General features: G+C 41.6%; 1 protein-coding gene across 3 annotated transcripts; it reads left to right on the top strand.

The window, feature by feature from the left end:
- Positions 1 to 195: 195 nt before the first annotated feature.
- CG15365 (uncharacterized protein) lies at positions 196 to 13,481 on the top strand. Of its 3 annotated transcripts, none has more exons than NM_132288.2 (7): positions 196 to 671; positions 10,094 to 10,721; positions 10,829 to 11,171; positions 11,393 to 11,525; positions 11,591 to 11,732; positions 11,838 to 12,155; positions 12,212 to 13,481. In NM_132288.2, the coding sequence occupies exons 2-7, from the start codon at positions 10,113 to 10,115 to the stop codon at positions 13,130 to 13,132; spliced, it is 2,466 nt and encodes an 821-aa protein (NP_572516.1). In that variant the 5' UTR covers positions 196 to 671; positions 10,094 to 10,112; the 3' UTR covers positions 13,133 to 13,481. The 3 variants fall into 3 exon arrangements, with proteins under 3 accessions (NP_572516.1, NP_001285030.1, NP_001285031.1); NM_001298101.1 differs by having other exon boundaries at positions 11,591 to 11,753; NM_001298102.1 differs by lacking the exon at positions 196 to 671 and adding an exon at positions 7,034 to 7,183.
- Positions 13,482 to 13,574: the final 93 nt, after the last annotated feature.

Here is a 13,574-nt window from a genome sequence, read left to right as displayed (position 1 = left end):
TACAAGTTATATTCTTCAATTTTCAAGTAATTCGTACACATAAACGTTTGCAATCGAATGAGAATGTCATTTCGAAGATGACTCTTTTTTTTATAAGCTTTTGAAAAAAGCTAAGCTCTCATCTCTGATCGCCGGCGCGCCGCAGTCGCGTCGCAGTCGCCGTTCGCTGCTTCCAATTCCGACGCTCTGCAGCTCAGTTTGCTTTGAGCGCTGGAACGCGAAAGTCGTCGACGGAGGGCCAACGTTGCGGATGAAAGTTTCGAAGCGAACTGGGAAGATTTTTGAAAAGCGCAGGCGTGCAACGGTTTTTTTTTTTTAGTTTTTCTTTTTTTTTTTTGGGGGGGTTTGGGCTACGCTTCGCGGCGAGCGGTGAATGGCAGCCTTTTTTTCGAGTGTGGTGGCTGAGTGCAATTCAAAACGCATTTCGTGCATAATTTGTGGAATTTTACGCGTTGTAAAATCAATTTCATTGTGCAAATTTGAAAACTTGCCTGCTTTCCGTTGGCTTTCAGCGGCAACAGCTGAAATATAATGCAGCCACATCAAGCGGGCAAGCAATAAACAAATATCAAAAAAAAAAAAAAAACCAAGAAAATTTACAAAATATAAAAACACACACATTTGAAGAGTCAACAACAGCGATTACAAGGCACTAAAAACCAAAGGAAGAGGTGAGCAAATATTTCCATTCATTTGTTATTCTTTCGTTGGGCTTAAAATATTTTCGTATTTTTTTTTTCTTGTTGCTGTCTGATTTTTCGTTTATTTTGGTTTCGCTGATTTTTTTAATTCGAATGGAGTACACAGAAAATAATAGAATATGTTGAAAATTGTAAGATTTAAACATAATAATATATTTATTATGTGGCATTTGAAATTGAAAACGTGCTAAAATCAATTTGAATTCGACCTGCCTAGCTTGATTAGAACAAAGTAGTACATGCTCTTTTCGCACAGTGTGCCTATCCCAGCTGGCTCACACACACACAGGCACACGCACAACCTCTTTAAAGTTGTCGCTGTTGTTGTTGTCCTCATTTATCTGGACTCAAAGAGCTGAAGTTCGGAGTCGCGGACTCAAAAACTCTGAGCCGTCGTCTTCGATTATTGAGCCGTTTGACTTTTTCCCAACTGCCAGCGAACCTGTTGGCCCCACAGGCAAAAAACAAAAACTACAGCGAAAATATATACGAAACTGGTGAAAAAAGTAGATATATATACATATATATATATATATATATGAAAAAAAAAGATGAAAAAGATGCTCTGGTCAGCCTCTAGAAATAAGCAAGTATCTGTCTTTGAGCTCTTTTCTCTTCTCAATCTTTTGCTTTTTTGCTTTTTTTTTACACTCGTAAAGCCCATAAAGTGCCGCATATACTTGACCTATCCGAAACTGCGGGTTCTACCCGGGGGGAATGGATAATGGATAATGGATAATGGATAATGGATAATGGTCGCCGAAGTGGCCGAGTTGCTTACTGGGTTGGGTTGGCCAGTTGCACTTGGCCTTAAATCGCTTTATTTTACCTGGAAAATCTCTAATTCGTTCCGACGGAATTCAGCGATTTTATGTTGAAATGTCAAGTGCAGAAAAATAAAGTGGTTCTAATAAATATGCAAGTGAAATACATAGATCACTAACAATCCCCTAGATACCTCTTAAAAAACGATCTTTATTTTAAATATACTCATATATAAAGTTTATGAATATCCTTAGTGAATGCAGTAAACAGAAGGCAATATAATATGTTTTTGTAAGTGAAATACTACTTATTTAGAATAATATTCTATAATATATTTGACAAAGACCTGATTTTTTGTTCACTGTGCAATCTGCTTTTGGGTTGAGAGCAATTTTCGTTTGGATTTGGCCCCTCCTCGAGGCCCCTTTAAAAATTATTATTATTACTCTGCCGCATCATTATCGCCGCGCTTGAAATCTAATTTCTGCCCCGGCCACAATTTGCCACACGATTTTGTTTAGTTGTGTTATGTTTTGTCTTATTTCATTTTCTTTGTTGCGAGCCCCAAAGGAATTGAAAGTGCGCGCGCATGCGCAATTAAGGCCAAGTGCGCGCAAAAAAATATATATACGAGTAAATTCACAAAAAAACACACAAACGTCAACTGGCAGGAAAAAATGAAAAACAAAAAAAAAAAAAAAAACAAGAAATGAAAAAAAAAATAACATAAAAACAGGGGATCGTCGGCGGAGGAGGCTGAAGGCTAAAGAGCAGAAATTCACTTTTTAGTTTCGTGAAAAAAAAAACACACAACAGAACCCAGAAGAGAGTACCACATACCCCCCATCCAAATAAAAGGAAAGAAAAAAGCCAGTTGGTGAAAATCCAGCGCATACAGGTTATAAAGATTTATGATCACTTTTGATACCGTCCGCCGTCCACTCGGCCTTCCAATGTAGGTGAAGCTCAAGTGAAAGAAGATAACGTGGCTTAGTGCAGATGAAGCTGGCTCGGAGCGACTGGGCCACGAATGTGGCCACAACGCCATATAGCCATATAGCCAGCCAGCTATGCCCACTTAGATTCAGGTCATCAACGCCGGCGGGCCATTGAGAAAATCGCGATTTCTTCGAGGAAATCCAACTGAACAAGAGCATCGATAAATGTATTAATTAATAAGAGTAATGGCAAAACAGTTTAGATTTAATTAAATTGAAGTACAACCTTAGTTTTGGTTAACAGGATAACTACAAACAATATTATTTGGCAAATAATTAAAAGTGTCTCATTAAGGCCTCAATCAACACTTCAGTTTATTGACAATGATTGATGGGCCGAATTGCTTGAGGAATGGGGTCAAAACTATTGATTTAACAACATATTCGTTACATTCATGTTATTTGCTTTTTGGTATAAGTATATATTTTTTTTGTAATTATGTATGCGCAATTAGGTAATATATGTCATAAAGCATAGATAAATGAACCTAACCTTTATTCGAATGAAATATTTTACACCCTCGTTATACAAATATCTATTACTCATAATAAAGGTCACGCTCCTGTTGTTTTATTGCCCGCACAATCTGCTTTTTATATAGCCCCATTTTACACATAGTTATCCATCGTGATTCATTTGATTGAATCGTGTTGCAATCATTATGCATTCAAACAAATAGTTTCCACTTTGTATGCAATAGTTAGCCAATAGATCACTTAATGGCTTCTTAATTGGCAGTTAACGCGAAATTGGCAGCAAAAGTAGATGTGCAAGTGTGTTTTTTTTTTAGATTCAATTCTATCTTGTTCTATCAAAAACTCAAGCAATTTGGAGTTTATTCACATAAATTCACTGAGTGAACTGCGTACTTCATTTGAATATAAAGCGTGTGTTCAGTTTTTTGCTTCACTCATTAGCTGAAATATAAATTATATTAGTTTCAACTGCTATTAAACAACATTTGTTTGCCTCTTCCATCAAACTGTAAATCCTCACTCTTTCACTCACTGCACATTCATTAAGTTGAACTTCTTATCGCATTGCATTTAATTACTCACTTCGCTAACAGATTTTCTCACCATTCATTTGCTGCATTAATTCATGTTTTTGCATTTCCCCCCTTAAAAAAAAATTAAATGTATATACATACGTACATATATCTTGAAAGCGAGAAAGGCAAAAAAAAAAAAAAATAATAATAATAAAAAAAATAACAATTACCAAGGCAGATAACTCATTAATAACTTGCATGGCAAAAGGTATTTTTAATTTTGTTGCCGAGCATTTTTTGTTACGGTTAATGTTGGAATAACTATTCATGAGACTTAAACGGGTTACTGCTGCTCCGCTCGTTGCTTTCTACCAGCCGACAAATGAACAAAACCATACAAAAATATCACAAATACACCCACAGCGTAAAATCCAAATACAAATCCAAATCCAAGACCATCCATCCATCCATCCATCCAACCAACCATTCAACTATCCATCTATAACTTTTGGGGTCTTTCGAGTGTTTTTTGAATGGCCCGTGAATGCGGGCTGCCAAAAATCGAGAAAAAAAAAAACACAAAAAATAACACAAAAAACTAACTCGAAGAATGGTTATTTGGAGCTCTTTCGCTATATATAGCAAACCGAGTCGGCTTTGTAGGCCCAATTGACCTTAAATTATTGCCCTAGCGTTGGCGTAATGTTTCAAAATTCTCGCATAATACATATACTTAAGGTGAATACTTGGGCCCAGCATATTTATTTTGGCTTTTGACCACATTTGGCCAATGGCCAATGAAAAAAAAAAAAAAAAAAAACATGCAAATCGGGTTTTTATGATACATACACTGTGCTGTTGCCTTTCGCGCTTTTTTTTTCGCTCAATTAACCTGCGATATCCGGCCAGAAAGCAACCCGGGCAATTACAAATGCAGAGCAGCTCCAGCTCCACATCCAAGTGGTCGTCATGCCACATGCCACTTGCCACATGCCGCATGCGAGCTTTCACTGATCCAGCCAAGCACAACTGGGCAGTTTGGATCGGACTCTGATCCTAGATCCAAGATCGCACAATAAAAATCCAAAAAAGAAGCAAAAAAAAAAAAAAAGAAAATAAATAAAAATAAAATAAAAAGAAAAACGTGGGCGAACTTTCCCACGTCCAAAGATTGCGGAGCAGCTGCACAGTGCGAAAAAGGGAGGGCAGTAGTATATGAAAAGAAGCTATTTATACATATATATATATATATATATATATATATATATATAATCAAACCGAAAAGCACTTGACGACTTTCTTTGAAATGAAGAAATCTGTTGGGCTGCTAGAAATGCAATGTCTTCTTTCACTTAGTGTGTATTTAAAACAACCAAATGTTTTTTCCTGCACAACAAAGCTTCGTCACGCTCCAATGTGTTGATTTGGAAGAAAAAAAAAAAAAATTAAAAAAACAGCAAATACACAAAAAACCCAGGCAGATACACAAATTTCACAAATATCAATTGATGTGTGGCGGCGGCGTTACTTCAGCATGTTGCTCCCGGGTGCGAATCAGCAGCAGCATCTGAATCTGAAACATCACAAGCATACCAAAACATCACAGACTTCAAAAACATCAGCATCAGCATCAGCAGAAAAAAATTGCCCTTGGGGGCCAAATCTCATCGCGAATCGGATGGGAATGGAACCTGAGATTCGAAAAGTGCTGGAATGACGGGTACCAGGCTCCAGAGCCTCGCCAAAATGTTCTCAGCTGAGAAACGCGACTGCACCTTTCACTTGGAGCGGAAGTACACGGAGAGAAATCGTGGCTGTTGAAGCAGCAGTTTAGAAGTTTATAGAAGTTTTGCTAGCTGAAATGTTAGAGAAGCATATGTATATAAATTATATTTTATAAAATTTGGAATAATAAATATATGTACGTTTATGGAAGTAAGTTTTATGTACTCTTTTTTTTCTGTGTGCACGTACTTCGTGGGATTTTTCTACGGGGGATTGGCAACAAGAACCGAGTGTTTAGGCTTCATAAATGGCGGGGGTGTGGCAAAAAAAAAAAAAAAATAATAATAAAAACAAACAGGGGGAACGAAGCTTAGAACAGTGTTTTCCCACTAAAAAAAAAAAAAAAGTCGAGTCAACTCGAGGGAAAAGAGTTGTACACTAGATAAGTATATTTACGTGATCCGAGCTGCGTTTGCTGTTTGCCCGAAATTTCCTGCTCATAAGCACGGCTCAAGGTCATTGGATACACCAATTTTTTTTTTTTATTTGTGGACCACACCCGTGACCAAGAGACAAAAGCTTTTTAATGGAAATGCCGTTTTGGGTGGAGGATTTTTGAATTCAATTTCGATTTCAATTTCGAATTCGATTTGGTGGTATGTGGGTATCAAGTTTGCATGCCACATAACCCAGCGTCAACTGAACAAACCAAATATTAAATAATATATCGTAATCGAAATGCATCGCTGACTGACCTTTTGCAATAATCGAAAGTGAACGATGCGATGCCGAAAGAAAACTAAAATTTCCCAATCGAAAAAGACTTAAAAAATCGAAATGCGTGGGGAGGGGGGTGGGTTTAGGAAAAACCTGAAATGCATATCGGTCTCACTTGGATTGCGTCTAAATGAAAAACTTTATAATAATAGCCGACTGGAAAAAAAAAAATGTTGAAGAAAAGAAAAGTTAAGTTAGGCTTTCGTCACGCTTATACAATTTTTTTTTTGTTAATTTATTTTCGGTTTTCAGATTTCAGTCTTCAGTTTTCGGCATCGTCTTTTTGTTGCGACTGCGCAACGTATTGAAAAGCCTAGTTTAAGTCCACAAGTTTAGCTCCTTCCACCAACTTCGATTCCGTTTCCAGCTTCGATTGCAATTATCTCGCTCGTCTGTTGTCTGAAAATGAATTCAATTAAAAATTCACAATCGACAATAAATAACCCCAGCTTGGCGGCATTTTCACTATGCTCCCACTGAATACTCATACTACGCCGGACTTTGAGATATTCGAGCGAATGCAAAAAGCCAACAAAATGGCAGGAAAAAAAAAGTTTGCCAAGCGAAAAGTAAACAAAAACACAACTCAAATCGCATTGCACAGTGGTCTGAAAATGAAGAAAATGTGTTGCAGATGATTTATGAGTTCATCGGCAAGTGCATAGGTAACTTTAACAATGTTTTCGAGTTCGTTTTAATATTACTATAAAGTAGATAAGATTCTTGATAGATATTCGGGTAAATTAAATTCCTCTGCCTTCCTCAAAGACTTGCCAGACTCTAAAGTTGACCCAAAAACTGATCACTCGTGGAACTTGGTAAACACATTCGATTGTTATGCCCATCGGGGTGACACTATTTCAGCCACTCGAAACGCTATCTTATCGCCGAGTGCATTCAACTTGGCTGCACTTTTAGCCACTGTACCACTACGTGTATATAAACAAAAATATACAGTATATATGCGATATAGTTGAACCGAAGGTAGTTAGCACTCAGTATGCATAAAACTGCGAACTGGCGAGCGTGGGAAAAAGCATTGGCTAATCTCGAACTGGCCAAGTTTGACCAGTTGGTTGTTGGCGGTTTCGGTTTCGGTTTTGGTTTTGGTTTTTGCCTTTGGATTTTGGTTACGGATGGCGGTCTTCGATTTGGACAATGGCTTCGGGATGGCAACTTGCCCCTTGCAACGCACATTACTCATACGCCGCGTGGCCATGATCAGGTAGGGTCAAGATACTCGGCATTCGGCCGGCGGAGAATATCGATAGCGAATCGATATGCGGATCTCTGTTATTATAATCCGGTCCAACTTCTAAAGACTTTCATTCATAGAAACTTTCAAAAAACAAAAAAAAAAAGCATGAAGAGACAATAAAACAAAAATAACGCAAAATAACTTCCAAACTAACTGACCATCAAGAACTGGCCGCGAAAACGGGTTTCTTCTGGCTTTTGGCTTTCGGCTTTTGGGTTTTGGCCATAATTTTTTCGTATTTCTCCGCACCCTGGCAGAATACAATTTTTGTTTTATTTTTTTTTTGTTGCAAATACATTTCGCAGGCAATCTAACAGTTGGCTGCTAATGTGATTTGTGAATGTTTCGACGTGTATTTCGCAAGGCGAAGTAAATAAATTACATTGGCAGTTTAACGACGTCGTCTTGCCGTTGAAAATTGTCGCCGATTGGCGGCTTTTGTTTGAGTCTAAGATTTCCAGCCCGGTTGCAGCAGGGCCCAAAGACAACACCCCCCCCCCACACTTCGCAAATTGCTGGCCATTTAACAAGCCAATAGATACAAAGCCCAGACACACAATGGTCACACAAGATACAAAGAAACAATGGCACGCAAGCAACAGCTGCGGGCACAAAAGTAGCACCTAAAGTGGAATCTATAAATCTTTATCCCATGTAAACTGCTGCTAGATTATTTTTATTACAAATTTAAAAGGAGGTAATATTGTAACTAATCTACTTTGTTCTAAGCCTTGAGATTTCATTTTAAGATATGGTATATTTATTAGAATGACCACGAGTGCACTGCCGATACGCGGTCATATTCGATACAGATATATGCACAGATACAGATACAGATATAGATACACTAACTGCTGCCGATGAGCTTCAATGGTTCGCGATCGCTTGATTGACAGTTAGCTAACCGTTTCGACTTAATACAAGTGTTTAACAGTTAGTCGGCGTGGAAATGTAGTGAGAGATGCATACTTGCCGCCAAGGAAATGCCATCATATATATGTACATATGTACTTAATGTTGCTCCATGGGAAACCGATGTCGATGGTTTTGCTATTGTACAAACAGCACTTATCTGCCGATAACTGGAGCAATGGAACCTGTTCTCACTTCACTGATAAAACAACTTACAACTGACAATGGCAATAGTCTGCGATTCCGGGAAGCAGGAAACTTGTAATGATCGCGGGAAGTTTAATGGATCCATTGAGGTCTTTTGATTCTAGCTCATGGATTCATTAAATTGAATTGAATTCGTGGAAATAAAATCTTGTATGTGAATGTAAAAGAGATAGTTTGGTAAAGATAAAGTTGATATATCTTGTCAAGTTAAAAAACCCACTAAAATATCTGATGACTTGTAACCTTACTTGTTACTCACATTTTAAGCAAATTACAGGTGTTTGCAAAACATTTGAGTGATTTCGAAATGTGCAAACCTTCAACCCTCAACCAAAAGATGTGTAAACTAAGTTGGCTGTAATTCACTGCATGTCCCAAGAAGTCGCACTTTAAAATAACAGCCAACAGTTTGCGAAAATCCACTGTCATAAATAAGGAGCGGAGCCCCTGCCCTCAAAAGGGGACACATTTCGCTGACCTTAACCTTAGCCCCAATCTCTTTTTTTTTTGAGAAAATCTGATCATACATATATACGAAACTGAGTGGCAGGCATCTGTGGAAAATACAGAAAACCAGTTGCTGCAGAACCTTACAAGTGAGTCCGCGATCTTGGCCTGAACGAGTTGGCCAGTTGGACAGATGGAAATTGTTGTTAAAATATGGGTCGTGCGACAAGAAATGAGAAAGTGCCAGTGAGCCAAACCAAACGGCTCAGACCGTTAGAATCGACTTTATGAATGCAAGTCTTGGGCTTGGCCAGCACACAAATCGAAGAGCCACTAATGGCAGCTGGTTTTTTTCCAGGGGGGTCTCCATCACCATCACTCCATCGCCATTGCCATCGCCATTGCCATCGCCATCTCCGTCTCCTTGGCCATCGTGGACCACCAAAAAAGCACTCGAACCGCTAGCGAGTAGCGTGCGAAAATGGAACGAACCCAGAAAATATAGCCCCAGGGAATATGCCCGCTGCTTTCAGAAGAATCGAGAACGAGAGAAAGAGCTAGCGAAAGATTGAGAAGAAAGAGTACGAGCAATTCTAGCAGAAGGAAGCGGGCGAAACGTGTTTACAGCACTCTTCAAAACTAATTTAAAATAATGTCCACATTTAGGAGGTTGTCATTAGGGAAGGAGTTTTAAAAATAGCCTTACAGTAGAAGAATCGAGAAGACGACAGGGAAAGCAATGAAAGACTCTCAGAAGAAAACAGTAGAATCTTCAACGAAGAGTTACAAAATGCATTGGAAATGGTGGAAAATCTTCTTTATTTTTACGAAAGCTCATAAAATCTAATCAAAGGATTTGGAGAAGATTTCCGGAATAAGAAGACCAAATTCGAAAATGATATGATTTTATGATTCTTTCCTATTTGGTCAGCATCATTAGCTAAATAAATTGAACACCATTAATTTATTCATTCGCCCATTTCGCTTTTGTCTTATTAATTTGCTTGAATGCTCGATCGAAACTGTCAATGACTGTCAAGGTCACCGATCGGTTAAGGAAACGATGTGGCGATGTGAGAACTCTTAAGATCTCGAAGATAAATAGGAGCGAGTGGTCAAAAGGTGACCTCGACAAGTGGAAACCCCGCTTGGAGCCTGAAGTAAAAGAGGAAATGAGATCCATTGTTTTAGAGTTACTATCCAATTATGCAACTTTTGTTAAGAACTGAAATTCTCTTCAGACATATATTCATATTATTCAAGTTTCAAAAACAATCCCCACTAACCTTTGCTCCATTTATATGTTTTCAGGGATCTCTTCGGGATCAGGATGTCGGCTGCCACGCACATGGCAATGCCGGCTCACGCCGTCGTCCCGCCGCCCGGCACACCGCCGGTGCTGGGGGGCAGTGGGTGCTCCAATCTTAGCCTGCCGTCGGGCAAGCGTGGCCACAAGCGCAGCGTTTCGCTGGAGAATAATGCACCACTGGCACTGCGCAGCACACCTAGCATGGGTCAATCCTCGCTGGGCTCGCCGCTGCTGCAATTTGGCCAGGCTGCGCCTGGGCAAGGACACTCGCAGGGCTTTCACACGGGCACATTGAAGTCGCGCCAGGAGCAGCGTCGTCTGAGCCAAAAGTTCGGGAGTCACAGCAACTTGGATGATGAGGGTGTGGGCATTGGCGTGGGCATGGGCATGGGCATGGGCCTGCAGATGCGCAGCAAGTTCCAGAATATACGACAAATGTTCGAGCTGAGTCGCAGTTGTGTGGGCGGCGGGGGCGGCGATGGCAGAGGGGGCGCGGCCGAGGAGGAGGCAATGCAATCTCTGCCAGCAACATTGCCGCAGCAACATCAGCAGCAGCAGCAGAGGCGCACCACGCCCATTGCCGGCGGAAGTCGCCACCAGCAACAGCAACAAATGGGCGAGGCGGAACAGGTGAGGCTCTCAGCTACACGGGGGAAAAAAAGTACTAATTAATTATACTTCAACTTTGACCCCATTTGAGTTTGGGTTTCCAACTAATCGATTTGCCTTTCCCCCAGACCAGCGGCAACTTTCTGCGACCCATTGCCTTCAAGCCCATTCCATTTGAGCCGGACTACCGCATCGCCTGCCAGCAGCAGCAGCAGCATCAGCAGCAACTGCAGTTGCAACAACAGCAGCAACAGCAGCAGCAGCAGCAGCAGCAGCAACAGTTGCAGCTGCAACACCAACAGCAGCAGCAGCATCAACAGCAACATCAACATCAACATCAACAACAACATCAGTCGCTGCAGCTGCCGACGGAGGGCGGGCAGGCGGGGGGCGTGGCGGCCGAGCGGTACGGCTACGGATCGACGCCGTCACTTGCCCCACTGCCCACCGCATCGGCCCAGAAATTTGGCAGTGAGTAGCAGTTAACATTCCGCTCTATCTAGATTAAATGCTCACCTGACATTGGGGCCATTTGCAAGCCATAAATTATAAATTATCTACGTGTTTAAATTTTAAAGTTTAAATGGACAAGATTGGGCTAGAATTAAAGAGAAAAATACAAAGAAAATATAAAAAAAAAAACTTCAAATAAGATATATATATTTTTGTTTTTGAAATGCATTATCTTAAAGGTACCACTGACCTACGACACTTGGCCGCTCGACGACGAAATCATCGCCTGCTGCAGCGTTGCAGTAACGAGGACGCCCTGACCCTTGACCTCTTGAGCACGGGCAGCCACGACAGACCCGATGGTGCCAGCAGGTTGGCTATATATGCAGTAACTTTAAGATTCGTTACTAATATCTGATTAACAATCGATTGAACAGCAAGAGCAGCGGCACTGTGGTGGGCAGCAGCGACTTGACGCCCTCGCCGTCGGATTCTGGGATCTCGGAACTGGAGGCGGCGCTGAAGGATCGCGATTCGGAGCTCTCGTACCTGCGACAGGCCATGGAGCACAATGAGAAAGTAATTTTCCAAGTTCAAAAGGTTAAGCAGGCCGTACCGCCCGCCCATTGAAATCATGTTTTTTAATACCCTCTCCTATATTGGCATATGTGTACTTTCGTTTAGGACAAGGAGGTGTACTGGGAGCACGAGACGCAGCGTTTGCGGCTCTTCTACGAGGGTCAGCAGCGGGAGTGTCAACTGAAGCTGCGCAAGATGGAGCAGCTACTCGGACTGCAGCAGTTCCAGCTGAAGCAGCACAAGCTGCGCCAATCGGAGCAGGTCAATCGGCTGCAGCAGCAGCTCGATTTGGCCAGAGACTCCAGCCAGGGGCTGCAACAGCAGGTGGACGCACTGCGTCACCAGCTGGAGGACAGCGAGTGGCGCGTCTGCGAGCGCAACGGGGAGATAGCTTTACTCAAGACGCAGCTCAAGGAGGCGCATGTATGTTAAGCAGGCATTAATAGGGGAAAATTGATATATTATTTATGTTGTTTTAGCTGGAAATCAACATGAAGGATCATGCGATTGTCAGCCTGAAGCACAGCAGCAACAGGAGCAGCAGCAGCAGCAACAGCAACAGCAACAAGTCCTGTGACACAAACACAAGCCAAAGTCAACCAAAGCAGCAGGCGAAAGAGGAGCAGCAGCAGCAACAGCATCCAGAGTTGCAGCAACAGCAACAGCAGCAGCAACAGCAACAGCAACAGCAACAGCAACAGCAACAGCAACAGCAACAGCAACAGCAACAGCAACAACAGCAGCAACAGCAGCAACAGCAACTCAAGCAACAACATCAGCCCGACCAGCAGCAACTGCAGAAGATCATCACGCTGAAGGATCAGGTGATTGGAGCTCTGACCAGCGAGCTGGCCAAGTTGCGCAAGGAGCTCTCCGATCTGGCCATTGCCCACGAGTACGGCGAGGAGCCCTGCGGCCGATACACTCGTCTCAAGCAGCAGCTGGACAATCTAAACGAGATTTGCCAGAAGACACGAAAGTACACAACAACATCCGCATCACCAACAGCAGTAGCATCGCCAGCAGCACAAGTGGCACCACCAGCACCATCGCCGGCAGCACACGTAGCAACACCAAGCTGTGCCCAGGAGCTGCCCAAGTTGGATGTGCTGGTGCAGCGATTGCAATTGGACCAGGGACAGGGTACGCAGCAAACGCTGGACACGCTCATCGAGGAGTCCACCACGTATGCGGAGGATATAGCCAAGCTGCGCCAGAAACTGGACGACTTTCGTCTGAATCTCGAGCTGGAGAAGCGTCAGTGGAGCGCCGAGAAGGACAAAGTGCTGGGCTACCAGAAGCAGTTGCAGGCCCACTATATTCAAATGTACCAGAAGCTGCGCTGCCTGGATAGCGCTGGAGCAGCAGTTGGCCAAGTGGAGGCCACCAGTGGTAACTGAGCGGAGCTGAAAAGTGCAGGCGCAATGGTGCTATCATCGCTGGGTTAACAAACTTAGGAAGCAAGTGGAAGACTTTCTTCCTTACAACTGATCAATATATAATGTTTTTAAAATATATAAACATATCTGAATACTATTTATATAGGCAAAATGTAAATGTACTTTTGCTATAAAAATCGATTCTTTAGATTGTCTGCTATTATTCTTAATGGTAACTTTTATTAAAAATAAAAGTTGATGGCACTCAAAACCAGTGAGTTGAAACATTTTCCTTCCCTCGGCGATAAATAATACACGATTTTCGATATTACTAGAGTTGATGTACACAGAAACTCTGATGAATATTTATACAAGATATGCGTAATGAATTTTTTGTTTTTAATATTTTACAAATATATATATATATATGTATGTAGACTTTTAATTTATTAAATGTAATTAT

The sequence above is a fragment of the Drosophila melanogaster genome, chromosome X, assembly GCF_000001215.4.
Source record: "Drosophila melanogaster chromosome X".
Classification (NCBI taxonomy): domain Eukaryota; kingdom Metazoa; phylum Arthropoda; class Insecta; order Diptera; family Drosophilidae; genus Drosophila; species Drosophila melanogaster.
The sequence above is the reverse complement of the archived record's forward strand: the minus strand, read 5'-3'. Positions and strand labels throughout refer to the sequence as shown.